Below are 19,508 nucleotides of genomic sequence, written 5' to 3' on the forward strand. Positions count from 1 at the left end.
ATTTCTGTTAAAAGAACTTGCTACCTCTGGGGTTTGATGTGCTAATAAACCACCTTTTCAAACATCCTTTCTGTGGACCTGAACTTCCTTCTCTCTCAGCCTAACAACCTTTTGTTTTTCTCTGTCCATAGCCCCTTTGATGTTGAAGACTTGACTCCATCCGCAGGAAATGTGAGCAAGGCATCTGCTCTCCAGAGGAGAATGTCCATGTACAGCCAAGGCACTCCTGAAACACCAACCTTCAAGGACCACTCATTCTTTGTAAGCTCTGTTTAGCTTCATGTTTATGTAATGAGAAGCCCTAGAGCAGTTCAAGTACTGCAAATATTTCAATGCTTTACACATCGAAGCTTTTTTCTCCTGGTTTGCAGCAGGTTACCCTTACAAATACTTACAATGAAAGTGCATTCCTAGCTGCTAATCCTAAAAGGTGGCTGTGATCTTGGCATCTTTCAAACTATGTGGTGAATTATTGCATACCTGTTCTTGCCTGACTGCTAGAAAACCTGAATCAGCTTTTTAAAACGTGTCTTCATTTTGTAACAGTAGTTAAACAACCATTATAGCACTAGTATTTCTCATGTATCCCATGATAAAATTTGTTCCCGTACCTAAGATATTCATAGGGTGCTCCCACATTTTTGTGTGAATCAAATCCTGAATGCTTAATCAGGACTGCGTATAAACTGAATAGACCATCTGTACACATACAAATTTTACAAGTGCTGAATCCCATGCCTGTAATCTAGTACACTGCTATAAAGCATTCATTTAACTTGTCCTTCGTCACCCCCTCTTTGCTTTAACTGTTGAAGAAATGGCTGCATCCCCTTCAAGACAGGCCAAAGTTGACAATCTTAGATGCTCTGCAAGACACTTTCTTTGACAAGCTTCGTCGCAGTCGTTCTTTTAGTGACCTGCCATCGCTCAGGCTAAGCCCAAAGCTAGAGCTATATGTGAGTCCTCGTTTATGTTTGGTGACGGATTTTGTCAGTCCCCATGTGGCATCTCCATTTCCCCGCATGCTTCGTGTGTCACTCTCTGTTGCAACTCACTCATTTTGCTGACTGATTAGAGGGGAGAACATGACTGTGAGCCCATGCTGCTCCCATTGAATCAAAATTCCTCTTGGTTTCTACAGGGATAATGATCAGAAGCCAGCTATCTGTGGGCAGAGAGCAGGGCAGGAATACAAGCTAATGGTATTCTCTAAAAATCTCCTGCTGCACTGATTGATGTTAGACATTTGCCTAGTAAAATGACTTTCAGATGCTAAAAGCATACCCATATTGAGGAAAAGAAGAAATAAACCTTCAAGTATAATTATATTTAGGGAAAAAAAAAAAAGACTGCTAATAATGCTGGGAAAAAAAATGCGAATTTTTGGCACTTTTAGCCTTATGCACCTTACCAACATGTGCATGTCCGTGGTTCTTTCCAGCAAATCTTCAGCAAAATAGTAGTTGCCTTTCATCTGTGCTGTGCATTTCTGTGAGTTGGCCACAAAACAGAGCAAGATCTGTAGGTCAGATAGGCAGGTTGTGACTCCTGTAGTGATTTTTCTCCATAGGTCTGTCAGAAATATGACATGCCGTGATCCCTTTTGGGTCTGTATATGCTGGTTTTGCTTCCTGAATGATCAGTGGCCTGTACACACATGAATACATCACCACATAATTCTGTTTCATTTTGGCAGAAACTCCTGTCGAATGGGACTTCTATATAACTCACGCTCAAGAATTAGGAGAGATACCCACATGCAGAACAAAATTTCAACAGAAAAGCAATAGCACAGTAATGTTACCATTTAAATGCCATGAGACTAGAGAAACTTTTGGAGCAAACAGCATTAAATTTTGGGGATTGCTACTTTAGAAGTCAGAAAATAAATACAACAGAAATCTATAATGGATAGGAAAATGCAGACAGGGTGGCTTAAACTCCATTAAAAACAGACATAGTGCAGCTCATTGGAGCAGCTCACTGGAAATGCTGTCTGAGGGAATCTGGTAGGACAAGCAGAGTTTGGGTTTCTCTTCTGGGACGTGCTTCCTAGAGCTCTCTGCTTACCAGAGAGATGCTGAGCCCAAGTGTTCCAGCAGTTTTCCTGCTGAAATCAGGAGCACTGCCAGATGAAAGCAGAAGTTGGATTTGAAATATCTTTCCCGTCTTTCAAGTCTCGAATGCTTCTTATTCCTATTCCCTACATTTTTATTTCGCAGGCACACACTGTATTTTTTCCCTCTTTCCAGTGCTTAATGAAAAACATTTTCTCTCCTTCTCTATTACCTTTTCAGTCGAATTTGCCAGATGATGTCTTTGAGAATGGAACGGCAACCACCGAGAAACGGCCTCTTTCTTTCACTTTTGGCGACCTGCCTTATGAAGACCGCATGCCCCCTGCCAACTCAGCAGAGCCCTCCTCTGCTCACGTCAGCTCCAGCCCCGACATCACTGCGACCCCCACGCAGCACCGAGCTCTCAACTCCTCCAAGAGCTCAAGCCTGGACTGTAGCAGCAGTGACTCCCGCAGAGACTCTGTCGCTGAGCCGAAGGACCTGCCATCCCAGGGAGAGGCCGCGGTGACTGAGAACAAGAGCAACCCAAAGGCAGCTCCTGAAGTTTGCCGGAAGACCTCCGATGCTGGGAGCGACCATGTCTTCCTAGAAACAAGTGTCCCAGTGTCTCTCCTGCAGGACACGGATGAAGGTTCAGAACTCAAGCCTGTGGAGCTGGATACCTATGAGGGCAACATCACAAAGCAGCTGGTAAAAAGGCTGACATCAGCTGAGGCACCCATGACCCCAGAGAGGCTGCTGTGCGAGGGGTCAATTAGTGGGGAATCAGAAGGATACAAGTCTTATCTGGATGGAAGCATTGAAGAAGCCTTGCAAGGGCTTCTCTTAGCTCTTGAGCCACATAAAGAGCAGTATAAAGAGTTTCAGGACCTGGACCAGGAGGTGATGCATCTAGATGACATCCTAAAAGTGAGTACGTTTTCAGAAAATACTACCCTAAAGAAAATCTGAGTGGGTAGAATCTCCTCCCCTGCCTCGCAAACATCTAATTAGGGCTTTTGGAGACCTGTAAAACTCCTCAGTAGCAGTAGACTTGCTCCTGCTTGGAGCATCCTTTCACAGTGTTCAATTTTCAACCTTCCGTGGTCAATGTGCTTACTGTAGCCTTGTATCCTCAAGCAATGGACCTTTAACATGCTCAAAACCTGGGGGAAAAAGAAAAAGGTGCAGTGGCAGAGGGGTAATTAAATCAAACCCTTCTCTGGAGAAACCACTTCTGAATCCGTTGCTTGTGCCATACTGGAGATCAGATTATAGCCAGCCTTCTATCTTTAAAGTCTACGGGTCACATCCTCAGTGGGTGTATTCTGTAGAGCTGTGTAAAACTACACCAGCTGAGGATCGGGCCTTGCAGCCATAGAATCCGAATCTTCTAAATTGCCAAATGGATTCAGATGCACCAGTCCTGCTAAATGTTGCCATCCCCACATCACCTAGGCTTCTTTCAAGCCTTTTTCTCTTTCCCCCATCCATTTTTAAAATGAGAGACACCCTGTCATTACATCAGGATGGACAGAAAGTGTTGACAAAAAGAAAGGGGTTTTGCATGTGTGTTGTTAATACCTTTACTGCTGATCACTGTGACTGGTATCTTGTTCCACGAATAACAACTCTTGAGGCATTACTGTGCAAAGAGTATTATATGGGAAATAATCATTTCAAATGCTTCATATTCATATGCAAGTTGGTCTGCTAATCACTTAAGCCTCATCATTCAAAAACATGGCAGAGGAGGAAGGAGGGAAGTGTTTCTCCTTCAGAATCATCTTTACACAAAAGCTTTGTTAACATCCTTGTTTCCATTGGTGTTTGCAGCTGCATGGTTAACTTCCGCAAGTTAAGTGTTTTTTTAACAGCCTGTAGCCCCTGGGTTTTGCACTATTTCCCAAGGAGGTTCAAGTAGGCAAAGCTACCATCACTATTACTTTTTAACTTTTTGGCTGCTCTGCAGCTTGTACAAAGAGTTCAACTAGCCAAACAGCAGAAGGACAATGGAGACTGCTTATTTACACTCTTTTTATCTGAAGTTACAAAGGATGGGATGGGGGGAGAGGACACATGTATGCAGACAGGATTCCTGTACACTTGAGATGAACGCCTCTTCCAGATCTGCTTATGTCTGGGTGTCACCTATTGATCAGCCTGCAGACTGACACAGCATCGCCAGCAGCTGTGCTGGGCTCCCCATGCAAAAAGGCTGAGCTGGAATCCAGCTGTGGCTGAAGAAATCTCTCTTGGCCATATTAGATGGGCAAAGAAAAGGAGAAGCCCACATGTTGCTGTTTGCTTTTGCCTAAAGAATACCTGAAAGAAATGATAACTAAAACCATCAGTGCTGGCACAGGAATCAAGATACAGCACCCACCTGTGTCATGGAGGTGTTGGGAAGTGTGTTTGACCAGCTACTGACTGTAGAGTCAAGTGCTAACATACAACCGTTATAAATTTAATACTGTGTGCAAATGAACTGGAAACAGAACTCCAAACCCCTTCCGCTCTAGAGCAGCTGGTGCTGAGTCAGCAGCAACTCAGAGGCCAATGCATTTCTTTCTATGAGCTGAGACAGAGTCCTGGCTCCTGCCTAGAAGATGTGCCTCGTGTAACAGCACTGGTGGCTCCTGGCTGTTGTGCTAAAGGTGTTGAAGTCACTGCACAAACCAATGGAGATGACCCTTCAAGCTACATCTGCTCCTGCAAGATGATCCTGGAACCAACTCTGTAGGCATGTCTGGATGTGTCACCACGTGGGACCAGAGCGTCTGATACTTCCTGCAGCAACAGCACAGTTTCTGTCACGTTTCTTCCCAGTAGTGAGATGGGATGGCTCCCCCCTCTCTACCACTGCTAATTTCCGATTACAATACTGGCTTTCTCTGTCAACTCTGATGCCTGAATTGGGTTTTCCTTGATAAGCCCTGTGGCTTTGAAGGCCACAAAAGTCCTCTCATCCCATGAATAAATCTGCAGATATGGGACTACGTTTACTCCTGATTGAGGTCTGTTGGAGTTACATCTGGAATAAATCCCACAGTGCCATTGGATATCTAGAAATTGGCTTCTGTAGCTGGAGAACATTAATTACAGAATATGCCTTCCCCTTTCAACTTCCACTGCGTTAATTGCTGTCTCTCCTCTTGGAGAACACTGAAAGCTGAGTCACTTGGATTCAAGCTGTACTCTTCATTTCTATAAAACACATCAAATTTTGCCTTTGAGGGTTTTCCTTTGGGGAGGAAAGTGGGTAGGATGGGGAGGGGAGGAGGAATGGAAGGGGTTTTCCAGTTCTCAGGCTTTGATTGTATGTGCTATGAATATGAAGGTTTGAAATGAAACACCCAATAAAATGAAGTTTAAAAAAATAAAATGAAGAATTTGAAAGTTTTAAGCTTTATTCTTTTTTTTTTTTTCTTTCAGTAGTAGCTAATATCTGGGGTTTTCATTGGTTCGTTCTGCTTTTGCAGTGCAAGCCAGCAGTAAGCCGAAGCAGGTCCTCCAGTTTAAGTCTAACAGTTGAAAGTGCTTTAGAGAGCTTTGATTTCCTGAACACCTCTGACTTTGATGATGAGGATGGTGGTGGTGTGGAGGTTTGTAATGGTGGAGGAGGTGCAGACTCGGTATTTTCAGATACTGAGATTGAGAAGAATAGGTAAGTTTGTAGTAACTGCCAGCTGTGCTTACGCCAAACTGATACCCTAGCTCTTTGTCGCTAACAGGGGATCCCGGTGCACACGTTATTCAAGGAAGACTTGAGTAATCCTTGATGAGTTCATAGGGTCAGAGGGTTCCCCGTGGCTGCTGCATACAAAATCTTTAGCTTCCAGGATCATTTTTTTCCCTGTTTAAATATATGCAATCTGTCCTCCAAAGGAGAAGGTTAAATTAAATTAAGCTGACATCAATACTGGCAGAGCCTCTTCCTTGACATAGGTTTGGACCTGGCTTTCCTTGGATGCAATTACTAATTCCTCTGTGGTTTTTCCCCCCTCCCTTTGTCTTTTCTCTCTAGCCGAATGAGTCTTTGCAGTGGATTAAGCTTGTCAGTAACAATAACACAGGGCCAGATATAAGCAGCATGGTGTAGGTTTCCTTTGGAATGTAAGAGTGATGACTGGTACTCTGTTCATGGCCCTGCGTGTTACCTGCCCTTCTTTCATCACTTTTGGTCTTTCTGAGAAGAAAAAAAAGAAAAAGAAATAGCTGTGGTGTTTGTGCCGTGATCTGTCATTGTCGTGTGACCTTAAGATGCTGTGTTTCAGTCATTAGATCTAAAAGCATGTTTGCATCCTTGCAGCCGACACAATGCCCGGCAGGCATATAAGCAGTGCTAGAGCTGGAAAAAAAGAAAAGAACATGGCTCCCTGGCACCCCTTGCTTCCCAACCAGGGAGCTATGCTTCTTGCAGCTTATCGTGGCCTGTTTAAAAGGCTTTTGAGTGCAAACAAGCAGCCACCGTGCAGTTCCCACCACCACACTCCGTATCTTTTCTCCAGAATATGACTTGGTGGGAAGGCAAACTCGGAAAATGGTGTTGCTTACTAAAATGGCACTGAGCTCATTCAGCCTGTGTTGATTTAAGGATCTGGCTTTAACCAGGCGCTATAGCATAAATTTAACTTAGGCAGCAAAACTGTAAGTCAGTTACAAGCTAACTCGGAAAGCAACTGAAATCTTTCAAGCGAAAGTAGAAGTTACATTTTCTTTTTTTCCCCTCTGGCTCATCCCCAGGCAGTGTAGATTCCTGCTTCCATTTTTAGATGTGTAAGTGTGTGACTCAGTGTAAAGATTACAAGCGCTGAAATTTCTGAACTTGCAGCCAAATACACTTGCCATCTGGGGACTGACCTCAGGCTTTGCGTTTAAACACATTCATACAAGACAATGCTGGATGTAAGGATTTAAAACACAGCGAGACTAGCTTTACGCTCTTACAGAAACAATTAGCAAAGCAAGCTATACAAATTGTGCCTGAAACAGCATGCGAAAACATCATGTCTCTGACCAGCAGCGGATTTCCTTTCCTTCTGCAACGAGCATTAGGTTTGGTAGGAGGAGGAGAAGGAAAGTACAGAGCTGTTCTTAGCAGCTCGGTGCCTGGGATGGCACGAAGGGCGCTTAGTCCATCTTGACTGGGGAGGTGATTCACCAACAGATGAGAGGAAGCTGTCACCAGCAAGCGACAGTGCCTGCAGGTTAAAAAGGGTTCTTGTTGAGGGCATTGCATCGCTCAAGGAAAACCAGTCAGGGTCCAGAGAGCCGTCCCCTCGGTGGGTACGGCCCTCCGGCGCCCGGCCAGGCAGCGCTGCTCCTTCGCGGTATGATGTGGCTGCTTCCAGCATTGCTTCTTGCTTCTCACCCCGAGTGAGCGTGTCTGTGTGCGTGTGCGTGTGCCACGGCCGTGGTTGGCCCTGCACTGACCCCTCCTCCCTTCGTCCTCCCCAGTTACAGGACGGAGCACCCGGAAGCCAGAGGGCACCTGAGCGAAGCTCTCACCGAGGACACGGGCGTGGGCACCAGCGTGGCCGGCAGCCCCCTGCCGCTGACCACGGGGAACGACAGCCTGGATGTCACCATAGTTAAGCACCTGCAGTACTGCACGCAGCTCATCCAGGTACCAGCACAGCGCCTCTGGGGAAATGCGAGGCTTTCCTGCAGGCACCGGTGTGTGCCTGTAACGTGAGGTACGAGCAGGGTCTGTGCTGCTCTTGGGAGGCAGTGTGAGCACAGCGCTGGGACGGCAGCTGTGTGGGGTAAGGCGGTGACACCCTTCACCCCCAACCAGCTGGAGCAGCCCTTTTACAAGGGCATGTAGTGATAGGACAAGGGAAATGGATTTAAACTGAAAGAGGAGAAATTGAGATTAAATATTGGGAAGAAATTATTCACTATGAGGGTGGTGAGGCACTGGCACAGGTTGCCCAGAGAAGCTGTGGGTGCCCCATCCCTGGCAGTGTTCAAGGCCAGGCTGGATGGGGCTTTGAGGAGCCTGGTCTAGTGGAAGGTATCGCTGCCATGGGCAGGGGAGTCAGAACTAGATGATCTTTAAAGTCCCTTCCAACCCAAATCATTCTATGCTTCTATGATTTCCATCCTGGCAGAGCAGCCCCTGCTCTGGGTTACAAATGTCCACTGGCTTCACCCGGACATCCTAACGAAATAGGCCCCTGGTTAAGGCAGCCCACGTCTTCAGTGGCAAACCAGAAGCCTGTGGCCCCACTGGGACAAGGCCTCCATGTTCAGGAGCAGAAATGAATTTGTGCAAGTGAGGTGGATTGTCTGCAACAGACGCGGTGAAGGCAGCACATGACAGCCCCCTGACACACGGCAGACATCAAAATTGTCTGTTCATGCTCACAGCTAACTAGCACAACGTTTTAGAGCTGTTCGTTTTTCGGAACCTGAGCACAGGAAATGTGATTTTAAACCTCCAGCAAGCCACTCCAGCAAGCAAGGGCTTCAGGGTTTCCCTGGGAATCAAAACATATTGCAACTTCCTCTTTGTGATTATTTGGCTCTTCCATTGTAGATATAATTAGCTTTATTTTCCCAAAGGCCCACTGAAGCAAGAGAGAGCAAGCCAAATTCCACTACCTTTAGTGCTGAGCTGGACACTGCTGACTCACAAGTATGAGAAAAAGGGAGGGTTTTGGTTTAAATACAAGAGTACCCAGTACACATTCAGCTAGGGGAGGTGAGCTCGAGCTATTGTCCACACATGGAGCAGATTGGATATGAACAATATCTATGCAGACTGCTGAAGAGTGACGTGCAGATGTCAGCAGCAGGGAGAAAGCACCAAATTAATAAAGGCACCTGAGTAGTTCATCGGAGCTGAAATGGAGTGGAGAAAGAGCGACCATTGGTGTGGCTCCAGGCAGGTATGTCCTGAAAGCCCGCAGCCTATATTATGTGAAAGTCAGACTAATACTCTGTTCTGGCTTTAAGGCTTATGATGATAGATTCCTTTAGCTTTGCAGAGTGCGTAAATCAGAAATTACATATGCAAATGGCTGCTTGGATACTCAAGTGTCTGGATCTGGATGTAGATGTTATACGAGATGAAAGCAACAATGCATATCAGCCATGACCATACAATATCCCAGAGAAAAATAACTTTCAAAGTTAAGGAGATGCCCTGGTTCCAGGGCAGTGAACTTGCTATTGCACTTCAGTTGCCAGGTGTTTCAGGGGGGTTTTTTCTTCTGAGGTTGACTCCTTTTCCTCTCTCCCCATTTGTCTCCACCAGCAAATTGTGTTCTCCAGTAAAACACCTTTTGTGGCAAGAGACCTCCTGGATAAGCTGTCCAGGCAGATCCTCGTGATGGAGAATATCGCGGAGATCAGCAGTGAGAACTTGGGAAACATCACCTCCCTTACTGATGGTAAGAGACAATTTAGGGGGTGTCCTTCTGAAAATGGTTTGTTTGGGCATGTGTGCCTGCTGAAAAGAGCGCTGTGCAGAGGTCACCATCACTGGAGGAGATGCCATCATAGTAAGTGCCAACTCATGAACTACCAGCAGATGTAGCAGTCACCACAGCAGGTCAGGGACCTTATTCTGTCTTCAGCTCTGGTATCCAAAACCAAGCAACTGAGAAGAGAAGGGACTTCCTATCCTGCTTGTTGTGCAGAATATGGACAGAGGTCCACCACCACTGTGAAGGAGTGGGGATGCTGCCACCTCTGAAGAGCCAAATTCTTCCTCCACCTCTCTTTCCTCTTTCCCAAGGAAAGGCAGGATCTGCCTTATAACTATTACAGGCATAATACAACTTCTTGAACATTTTATCAATTTTATTTTGTCATCTTTATGGAGAATTATTTAGTTATTTTTCCTGTCGATGCATCTATTTTAATACCTTGGAAGAATTTGACAAGCACATAGTTACCCTCATGAACACTCTGACATGATATGTAGATACAACATGGTGTATTCACTTTGTTTATCAGAAAACTGAGGCAAGATTGAGTGACTTACCCAAGGCCACAAAGCAGTGCTAGGAAGGGACCAGTGTTGTGCAGACTGCTTGTGGTATTTCCCTAGCATTTTATGGTATTTAAAAAGAAGAGACGTGAATGCCCAGAACTGGATCAGGAGCAAATTTTCTCACATCCTGCTATGGGAAATAGAGAAAATATGTCACAAACTTGGGGTGAGCACATAATCACACTCTGTAAAGGTAATGGCACAAGGCAATGCACCAAACAGTTACTGTCTATCAGTAGGTGAGGTTTCCTTTGCTCTTACCATCTTTTCTCTTCTGGAAGCTGATGCTTCTAGCATTGCTTTGTTTCATTGTTCATATTGTCTTCTCCTCCAGCAATTCCAGAGTTCCACAAGAAGCTATCATTGCTGGCTTTCTGGATGAAGTGTACTGGCCCTTCAGGAGTGTATCACACATCTGCAGACAAGATGATGAAGCAGCTCGATATCAATTTTGCCACCACTGTGAATGAGGAGTGTCCAGGACTTGCAGAAACAGGTACCAACTACTGCAGAAAAAAAAGTGTCAGTTATCAAAATGGAAAACAGTTGTGTACTAGGCTTTATTTGACCTTCATTGCTTTGTTTTCCAAACCCTTGGAGGTCTGTTTCATCACAGCTTCAAGATCTTATTTTAAGCCTAATGCTACAACTCTTGAAACAGTTTTGGCCCCCAAATAGTGAGATCAGAATAGGAGAAAAAGGTGAAGTCATCAGAAAAGCAAATACTGTGATGTTTATGATCTAATGATGTTTATGAGCTAATTGGAAAGTAAGTCTATTCCAAAGTACAGGGTGAAGTATGAATCCTCACATGTAATTTTATGTGTCCGTATAATGTCCATGCGCCATTACAGTGCACTGGGGATGACATTCATACACATTCAGTGAGTTTATCCGAAAACAGGCTCCACATCTCAAACTCCAGCTATACGGACTAGCTCTCTGTGGGACATAACAGGGAAGTGGGGTGACTTGCTCAGGAGTAAGCACCTGCACTGCAGATGCCTACCCAGAGCAGTGTTTTCCTTCCTGCTCCATGCTACAGTTCTCACAGACAGTGCCTCAGACTAGTTTTCTTCATGCCACACGCTCATGCAGGAACATAAAACCAAGCAAAGCCAAAAGCCAAATCCTGCCTCTGTGCGCATCTCAGTGAAGTACAGTGGCATCGCAGAGTGGTAATTGGCAGTGCATGTGGATACGTGTTTAGTGATTCAGGGTATCATTTGGGTAGAAAGAACACTGTATTGATTGGATAGGAAGCTGCATTAGCCATCTGTAAACTGTCAGAAGTTCATCCTTACAAAGATATCCTCTGGTGGTAAGAGCTCGGAACGGAGAAGGTCTGTCTAGCTGGTAACCTAACCACAGCTGGGGTTAGAAACATTGGGAAGTATCTGGCTTTGCAAATACGGTTCCTTCTTTCTGGCTTTAAAGCAGACTGCAGCATTTTGCCAGCAGCTGGTTTTTCTCACTGATACCTCCCTTTATCCATGACTGCCTGCAGTTTTCAGGATCCTGGTGTCTCAGATCCTGGATCGGACGGAGCCTGTCCTCTACTCCAGCATGTCCTCTGAGATCATTACCGTCTTTCAGTATTACAACTATTTTGCCAGCCACAGTGTTAATGACCTTGGAAGCTATTTGCTGCAGCTCGCAAAAGAAGGTAGGATATATAAATTCTGGTGGCTAACAGGGGAGTCCATTGGTGTCCTTCTGAGTTCAGCTCAGAACAGTTCAGCCCAGAGGCTAATTTTACAAAAGAAGTGCCTTGGATAGTAAGTCCAAATGCACCTGAACCCATTGAAAGAAAGGAGCTGATGCAGATACATCCTCAGTCATTTCTATTTCCATATTCAAATGGGAAAAACTATGTTGAAAATTAGTTTTTAGGAAATGGCTGATGGTGGTGGGCTGGGAGGTTTTCTGTGCCTGCCTGGATGACTGGATGACATTCCAGTTTTTCACTATCCTTAATGAAGAGATCTGAGTGATTCTCAGGAGCCAAGGTATCACAGCACTTCAGTATTTGACAGGCTCTGCCATTGAGAGCTAAAGAGAAGCAGATGCTTCACAGAGTGTTTTACACTGCAATCCCTGGCATGCCAAGTTTTCTTCTCTGAGAGGGAACTGGAGGAACCCTGCCTAGTTTTCCATTATTATTTGGGCTTACTGGGGAGTTTTACTCAAAAACCTGGAAGTAAAAAGGTATTTCAGCCCTCCTCTGGAACAATTAGACATGGCTCTGGGTGGCAGACGTCAATCTGCCTAGGAAAAGCTCTCATAAAGATGCTCTGGAAGGCAGTACCCTGACAAGGATGTGGGTTTCACTTGTTATGGAGAGGATTTGCATCTTCCAGCAGAAAGTGAAGATTTGACAGGTAGGCCCTTAGCTCAGAGTAGGCGTTAAATGCTGCAGTGTCCCACCTAACCCATCTATTCATCTCCTTTGGAAAAACACGTGGGAAACCAGCACAATTTACAGCCCAAACAATCCCCTCCCCATGCAGACATACTGCAATACTGCAATTGCTCAGAGGGGGATTTTTTCATGTACTTTGTCTGCATAGTATAAATTGAGGATTCCTGGCAGGGAAATCTGGAATATTGAAAGGATGAAATAAATAACCAGGACTTTTCTCCTGCGCTTCTAGCCTCTGTGGTTCAGGTGCTGCAGTCAGTGAAAGATGGAAAGCTGCAGCAAAACGTGGCCAAAATAAACTCCAATAACCTTCCACCACAGCAAGAAGTTTTGAGAGCTTTGGCTTTACTCCTCAATGAAAATAAAAATGAAGTCAGTGAGACTGTGGCATCACTTCTGACAGCTACTGCAGAAAACAGGCACTTCAGGGAGAAGGTAAGTGGCAGAAAATCACCTATCACATAAGAGACCTGTATTGTCATGACGTTTTTTCTGCCTACGTGTCTCAAATGTCTACACATATAAAATAATTGCTCCAAGCTTGATTTAAACTTACCCAGGGGGATTTCCCATCCAATTTTTCTGCAAATATGCGGGTCTGTTTCTGTCATTACACCAGTCTGCTTCTACCTGTCATTACACTAAACAGGTACTAACCAAAACTGCAGGTACTTACTGACTGCTGTGCTCTCCAGCTATCTTCCACACTTCAGCATTTCTGCTGGCCTGTCTCATACTTGGCTTCAGCCCAAGGCTTCAAGGCAATAATCCCCAGCATCACCAACATGCAAAGAATTAGGTCTGGGATTTCTATATTTTTTTCCGAAAGAGGCATCTATGGGACCTCCCACCATTTCTGGAAGGGATGGACTACCTTGGGCAGACACAGCTCAGTTTTGAGATCTGTCACAGATATACAGCAACAAGCAGGGCCAGATTAAACCCAAAAATGAAAGAGAAGGGAGAAGAAGAATAAGAAGAAATTAGGGGCTGGCTTCTACCCTTTCATGGCAGGCTTTTCTCAGCTATCCTTCTTGTTCCCTGTCAGGAGAGAGTGAAATAAGAGGCAGTTGGAAGAGGAAAAGTGGTGGAAAGAAGGCAGAGAGAGGAGAAAAAGGAGCTCATTCTTTGCTGCCCTTCTCTGTAGATCCAATCCCCTCTTTGCTTGCCCTCCCACTTCATCTTCCAGTTTTGTAGCCTCTTGGTATCTCATTCCATCCAACCCCAGCACCATGGAGGCAGCATCTCAGGTGAAATAGAACTTCCTCCTGGAACAGGCATGTGTAGGTGATACCTGGTTCACTGTCTGCAGGAAGAACCACAAGGTGCCTTGTGTGAGAGCATTATGCAGCCTTATGCTGCAGTTGAATTCATTGCGCAGCCAACTGCTGCTGAGATTTGCTGCTCACACTGGTTTGTTTGCTCAGCAGTAGCTACTAATTTCTAGAGCCACACACTAAAGTGGTCTAGCAGCTCGTGCTAACCTCATAATAGATACGTGCAGTCCCCCTAGGGTCCATCCCATACTGTTCATTGCTATCTCTGCATTAGAGAGACCATCTCAAGGGTCAGCTCTTGAGCTATTTAGACTCCAAGGCCTATTTAAAGCTCTTTGGCAATTTATATGGAAAGGCTCTCAAGGATGCCAGACTGTGCTGCTTGCTTTAACGTGAGCTGTTCCTCACCAAAAGCTGGCCTGAGATTACTAAGCAATAACTAGTAGCCTGTCCTCCAGATAATTCCCTATCTGCTGTAGGGAATTATCCCACCATATTACCTGTAGCAGGGGCTGTGCTTCTCCATCCCATGTGCTCACTTTAGCAATCCCTCTCTCTTTAGCAGGGCAGCAATGCCTCCACACTCCTTCTGCTCCATACAGACACAGATATTTTCATCACTGCTCTTCTTTATCTTTTTCCAGGCCTTGATTTATTACTGTGAAGCACTAACCCAGCCCAACCTCCAGCTGCAGAAAGCAGCTTGCTTGGCTTTAAGGTTCCTCAAGGTAAGAGACAATGAATTCATTGTGGCTCTTGGCTTTACTTTAAATAAAGGATATCTGAGAGGTACAAACAGCAAAAGAGGAATTTCAACAGCAGCAGCAATAGTGGTTTTGTTTTGCATTGCTGCACTGCTCCCTTTTACAGATACTGTACTGTTTGGGAATGGTTTAGAAGCTCCATGGCAAAACCAGCCAGGCTCTGTGATGATAACAAAGTTTATCTTATCTTTTGCACTTCCCAGGCTACTGAGAGTATTAAAATGCTGGTCACACTCTGTCAGTCTGACAATGAAGAGATCAGAAAAGTGGCGTCCGAAACCCTGCTCGCCCTTGGTGAGTTGCCTGTTTTAGAGCAGCATTAATTTTCTTTTTTGACAAAGCAGTATGTAAGATACCCAAGGTTATGCAAGCATAAGACTCTAAATTGAAAGAAAGCTTTACCTAGAGACTCGAACAGGTTAGAAAATATATATTCTTAAATATCATTCATTTTGAAAACCATGAAAATGAGCCAGAAAGAGAGATCGAATTGTGTGAGCCTGAAGGATGAAGCAGAAAATTAAAAACAGCAAAGGAGAAGCTGACAAACAGAAATAATTCATAAAGAATTTGAAAACCAAGCAGCACTGAGGATGCAGGATGAGCAGACTGCCTTCTGCATCTCATAAACCCCCCTCTTGGAGATCCCCTCCTATCACCCCTGTACACTCTCAAATGCCATCAGCACCGCCAAGTGTTCATTTATGTGCTTATTTGGGCAGACCCTAGCCTGCGAGTCCTTCGCACCCTAACTCGGGCACCTTGCATTGACCCTCATTTGTCCTTGAGACAAGAGATACGCTGTTCATTAAACTGTAATCTAGCTGCATAGCAGTGTGTGACTGCAAGCATGGCCGCACAGTTTCAGGACATCTGTACTCGAACCAGTACAGTTTCAGGGCAGTAGAGAAAAGTTGTATTTTAATGGCCTTTATATCAGGCATGAATTTCTACTCCACGTGTGCACCCATCTGTAATTTTAGGTATGCAGACTCTTCAAATATACTCTCCTTCATTCACCAGTTCAACAGCAATTCACTCTGCTGTTGGATGTGTCAGTGCTCACATTATGAAACAACTAGGGCAGGGACACTTCTGAAATCTCTGGGAGATCTCCAGACAACACAGAGAGAGCATTTTGGTTCCTAATGGCCAATTCAGCACACTAGGCTCAATCCTATCTTGAGGTGCACACAGATGACAGTGCCTAAGAGAAAAGGGTTTGAGAGACACAAATAGTTAAATTTAGCAAATAGACTGCTTCTTGGTTTTCAGTGGTATAAGTGAAGAAGTGGCTAGACTCACTTATTTAAAGTGCTAGGAAGTGAGAATTGGGTAAGCTTTGTACTGTCCAAAGTAGAAGTAGATAAACATCATCTCCCTCAAGTATATCACAGCTGCAACTGAGATCTTGACAAGTTCCACAGGTCATTTAGTAAGCCAAGGGTACAGATACTGTCATCTAATCATGCAAGTTACGTCTGCCTCTGCTTTGCTGTAGATAAAACCAGGAAATTACATGAGAAAATAAAATAATTTGAATAGTCAGAGCATGCTTAACTTTTCCATTTAATTTCTGAAGTTGCCTTCAGCAAGAGGAATTTTAAGGGGAAGAAGTTAGTGGCTGAACAGTACTTCCTAACAGCAGAGAATCCAGCCTTTTAAATGTTGTAGGGCAATGACGTAATACATTATTATGCATTAACATTTTGCATCCAGGTGAAGATGGGAGACTGGCATATGAACAGCTGGACAAATTTCCCCGGGAATTTGTTAGAGTTGGAAGCCGCCGTGGAACTGAAACTGCCACAGCTTTTTAGGTGGAAAAGCGCCTGCCTACACGTAACAGGCGTTAAAGTAGGATGAGGCTGCACTTCAGTGTGGGGAGCAGAAGGAAGACTTTGAAGAATTCTAGGAGAAAGCCCTCAAATGTAGCAATTTACAGACCTCTTAAGGAAAGGCAACATTTAAAATCCAGCTTAAGGGTTCCTATTGGCTCCTCTTTGCAGCTCATGATGGAATAGCTGGATGCTGAGGAACTATCCTGACCGATCAATAACGTATGATGTAATTGCAGTTATTCACCCTCAACAAACCTCTGTGAGTTTTTAGAATTTGGTATCTTCTTCTGTTTTACTGAGTATTGCATTTACTTCCTTGAAGTTGTCGTGAAAGCTTGAGATGTGCGATACTGTGTCTAAGAAGGACAAGTTGGAGCCCACCTGAACAGGACTGCAAAGAAGCCTTCTCTTGGTGTTCTCACCAACACTCCAGCAGCAGAGAACATCACTTGGCCTTCTCATTAATGAAATACAGAGCAAGTTTCTTCCAAGTTTTGCCTCCAGAAACAGCATGATGTAAACCCTGGGAGGTGTCACTTTGGTGACTCATTCTAAATGCCTTCACTGGTCTTTTATTTCCTTTCTCTTGCCCTCCAGCAACAAGCTGTTATTAATGCAGAGATTTGAGAGGGTGATCAATCACGTAGGTTTCTGAAAACTAAATGAAAAGGTAAAGTGCATTTATTTATTCCAGGAAGGAGTGAATACAGCTAATTGAGTGAGTTCCCAAAGCCATTTGCTCCTGTAAGTTGCAGGCAGGCTTGGATTTCATACACTCTAATTAGTGGATCATAGCTTTTTATAGTCATTTCAATACAAAGAACTAGAACAAGTGGACCTAGAAGGCAGTAATAAACAGAGGGTGAAGTGAATGCGTTCCCCCCCTCCCCACTGCAAGGATGAAAAACAGCGAGTACTTCAAACTGTTGATTGTGAGCCTTAAGTTAACAGAGGAGGTGAACAGAATTTAACGGAAGAGTGTTCCTGTACTGTGTTCATTATGCATGAAATGCTATTTAGATGTCAATTGAAGTATCCAAATTTGCATAGGCTACATAGAAAAGATTGCAAACAGTTCACATCAAAAGGAAGCCTTGTGCGCCAAACACTTGGCAGGCCAGGGCCCTTTTGTTTGGGTTTTTTTTACTGTGAATGTTACAACAGTGTACATATCTGTATATTTATAAATATATATTCTTCCTTTAATTAAAAAAGTACATTTTGTACAGTTCAAAATGCTTGTTTACTGAGGAAGATAGACCCTTTTTGCAGCAGGTGAAATAGCCATGTTATGGTTTTTATACCACACCTCTCTCATCAGCTGAATTCTTCCAAGGTGTCCTTTTGTACTGACTTCTGCTTCTTTTTGTTTTTATTATTCTTTTTTTTTTTCTTTTAGTTTTGTGGCATTTGTACTCACCATATTTCCTATCACATTTAAGTTATAATAAAGATTATTTTTTAATTACTAAGCACATCAGTCCATATGTATAGTCCCTCTTTCTATCAGCAGCCCCTCTCCTGTGAGGCTCATACAACCTTCAGACATCATGTGAGTCAGGTCCCAGTATCATAGGTAGCTCTTACATCCACTACTTGCAGCTGGATTTGGGGAGAACTGTTAGGTCAAAACTTTACAACAATCTCAGTTTAGCCAAATTATATGAAGTCACCTGCTGATTTCTTACAGCATAGAAATGATTTGTGTTCCATACCAGATCAACTTTAAGACTTAGAAAAACATTAAAGTCTTACAGAAACATCAGAACAAGTGAAACAGCATAGAAATAATTTGTGTTCTATACCAGATCAACTTTAAGACTTAGAAGAATATTAAAGACTTGCAGAAACATCAGAACAAGTGAGCTACCGGTAGCAAGGACTGCTGCCTGAGGGCAGAGGACTGCAACTTCTGCAGGGGTGAAAAGGCACAGCACTAGCTTGTGTCCTAATACGCGCAACACCTGTGTTTCCTTTTTGCTGGACAAGATGGGGGTATGTGGCAAATTGTTTTAGTAATCGAAACAAACACACAAGCCGCAAAAGCAGAAAAAGTAGAGAGGAAAGTGTAGTGAAAACAACTGCTGTCAGTTGTACCTCTGTGAGGTGAACCAAAGCACTTCTTAAAAAAGACAGTTTTAAACTAAAATGCTATTTTGGAAGACAAGGGGAGGAGTGTGCCTGTTCAGTGTTCCTTCTCTGCTTGCTTCAATGCATGTGTGCAGGCCCTTGCTTCCACCCCAGAACATCAGCAAGAGGTATACAGTATTTAAAAAGAAGATGAGAATGTTCTTATACTCCTATTTCTGCCAAAATCTCCTACTTGTAATATATACCATCAGTCAAAGGCTTGCTTGTAGTTTGCTATCACAGCACAGAACATGTTTTTGTTAGCACAAAAGCCACAATGCCATCAGTTGTAGGTGCTACATCCTCAACTGTCACTTCGGAAGGAGCAGAGTTCACTTTCAAGCAAGCACTAGCACCCTACACTTCCAGCTAGTCCTAGTTTAAGTTTGGAGCAAACCAGCTTTGCGTATCCTTCAAGATAATCAAGAAAGGCTTCACAAAGACTAGTGGAAAATATGCTGAACGGGCTCCAGGGCTGCTACCAGACTTCTGCTGGCTACTTCTTCCTTCAGTGAAGACACTCTTCTCAGACAGACACTCCTTTTCCTCTTGCAGACATTCAGCCCCATGACGCAGACCTAGGGAATGCAGAACTGCCTATTGAGCAGAGCCAAAGCTGCAGAGAGCACAAGGCTGCTCATACATACAGGTACCATGCCAAATGGAACGTATAGCTACTTTCATCTCACTGTAGTTTAAATCCACCTTTTCAGAAGTCCATTAACCTAAAGCTGATCTGCTACACCATTATAACCATTAAAAATCATGTACACAGCTCATATGAACCAGGCAGGAGCAAATCCTCCTGTCAATCAAGTCAATGAGGAAATTCACAGGAATTTAAGTGGGAGTGGCTAGACCAAATTCAGTTCCTGTTGTGCTGAGACTGATGAGCGTGAACCTGGGACACAGATGTAGAGAGGCTAAATTTCACTTTGAGTGTTAATACTGTGTTAGAAAGCTACCGAAGAATCATGCTTTAACATGATTTGTGACAACATATAAAATCACA

General features: G+C 44.1%; 1 protein-coding gene across 3 annotated transcripts in view; it reads left to right on the plus strand.

Moving 5' to 3' along the window:
- The window catches only part of RIPOR2 (RHO family interacting cell polarization regulator 2), a 65,288-nt gene extending 47,215 nt beyond the window's left edge, over window positions 1–18,073 (plus strand). For all 3 annotated transcript variants that reach the window (XM_080610791.1, XM_080610792.1, XM_080610790.1), the window contains exons 12-22: window positions 132–261; window positions 2,298–2,987; window positions 5,540–5,724; window positions 7,518–7,686; window positions 9,322–9,457; window positions 10,397–10,558; window positions 11,570–11,728; window positions 12,717–12,919; window positions 14,406–14,489; window positions 14,729–14,819; window positions 16,245–18,073. In XM_080610791.1, coding sequence (XP_080466917.1) covers window positions 132–261; window positions 2,298–2,987; window positions 5,540–5,724; window positions 7,518–7,686; window positions 9,322–9,457; window positions 10,397–10,558; window positions 11,570–11,728; window positions 12,717–12,919; window positions 14,406–14,489; window positions 14,729–14,819; window positions 16,245–16,345 — 2,110 coding nt within the window. In that variant the 3' untranslated portion in view covers window positions 16,346–18,073. The remainder of the gene's footprint in view (window positions 1–131; window positions 262–2,297; window positions 2,988–5,539; window positions 5,725–7,517; window positions 7,687–9,321; window positions 9,458–10,396; window positions 10,559–11,569; window positions 11,729–12,716; window positions 12,920–14,405; window positions 14,490–14,728; window positions 14,820–16,244) is intronic.
- The last annotated feature ends 1,435 nt before the right edge of the window (window positions 18,074–19,508 follow it).

The sequence above is a fragment of the Psittacula echo genome (genome assembly GCF_963264785.1).
Source record: "Psittacula echo genome assembly, chromosome: 2".
NCBI lineage: Eukaryota > Metazoa > Chordata > Aves > Psittaciformes > Psittacidae > Psittacula > Psittacula echo.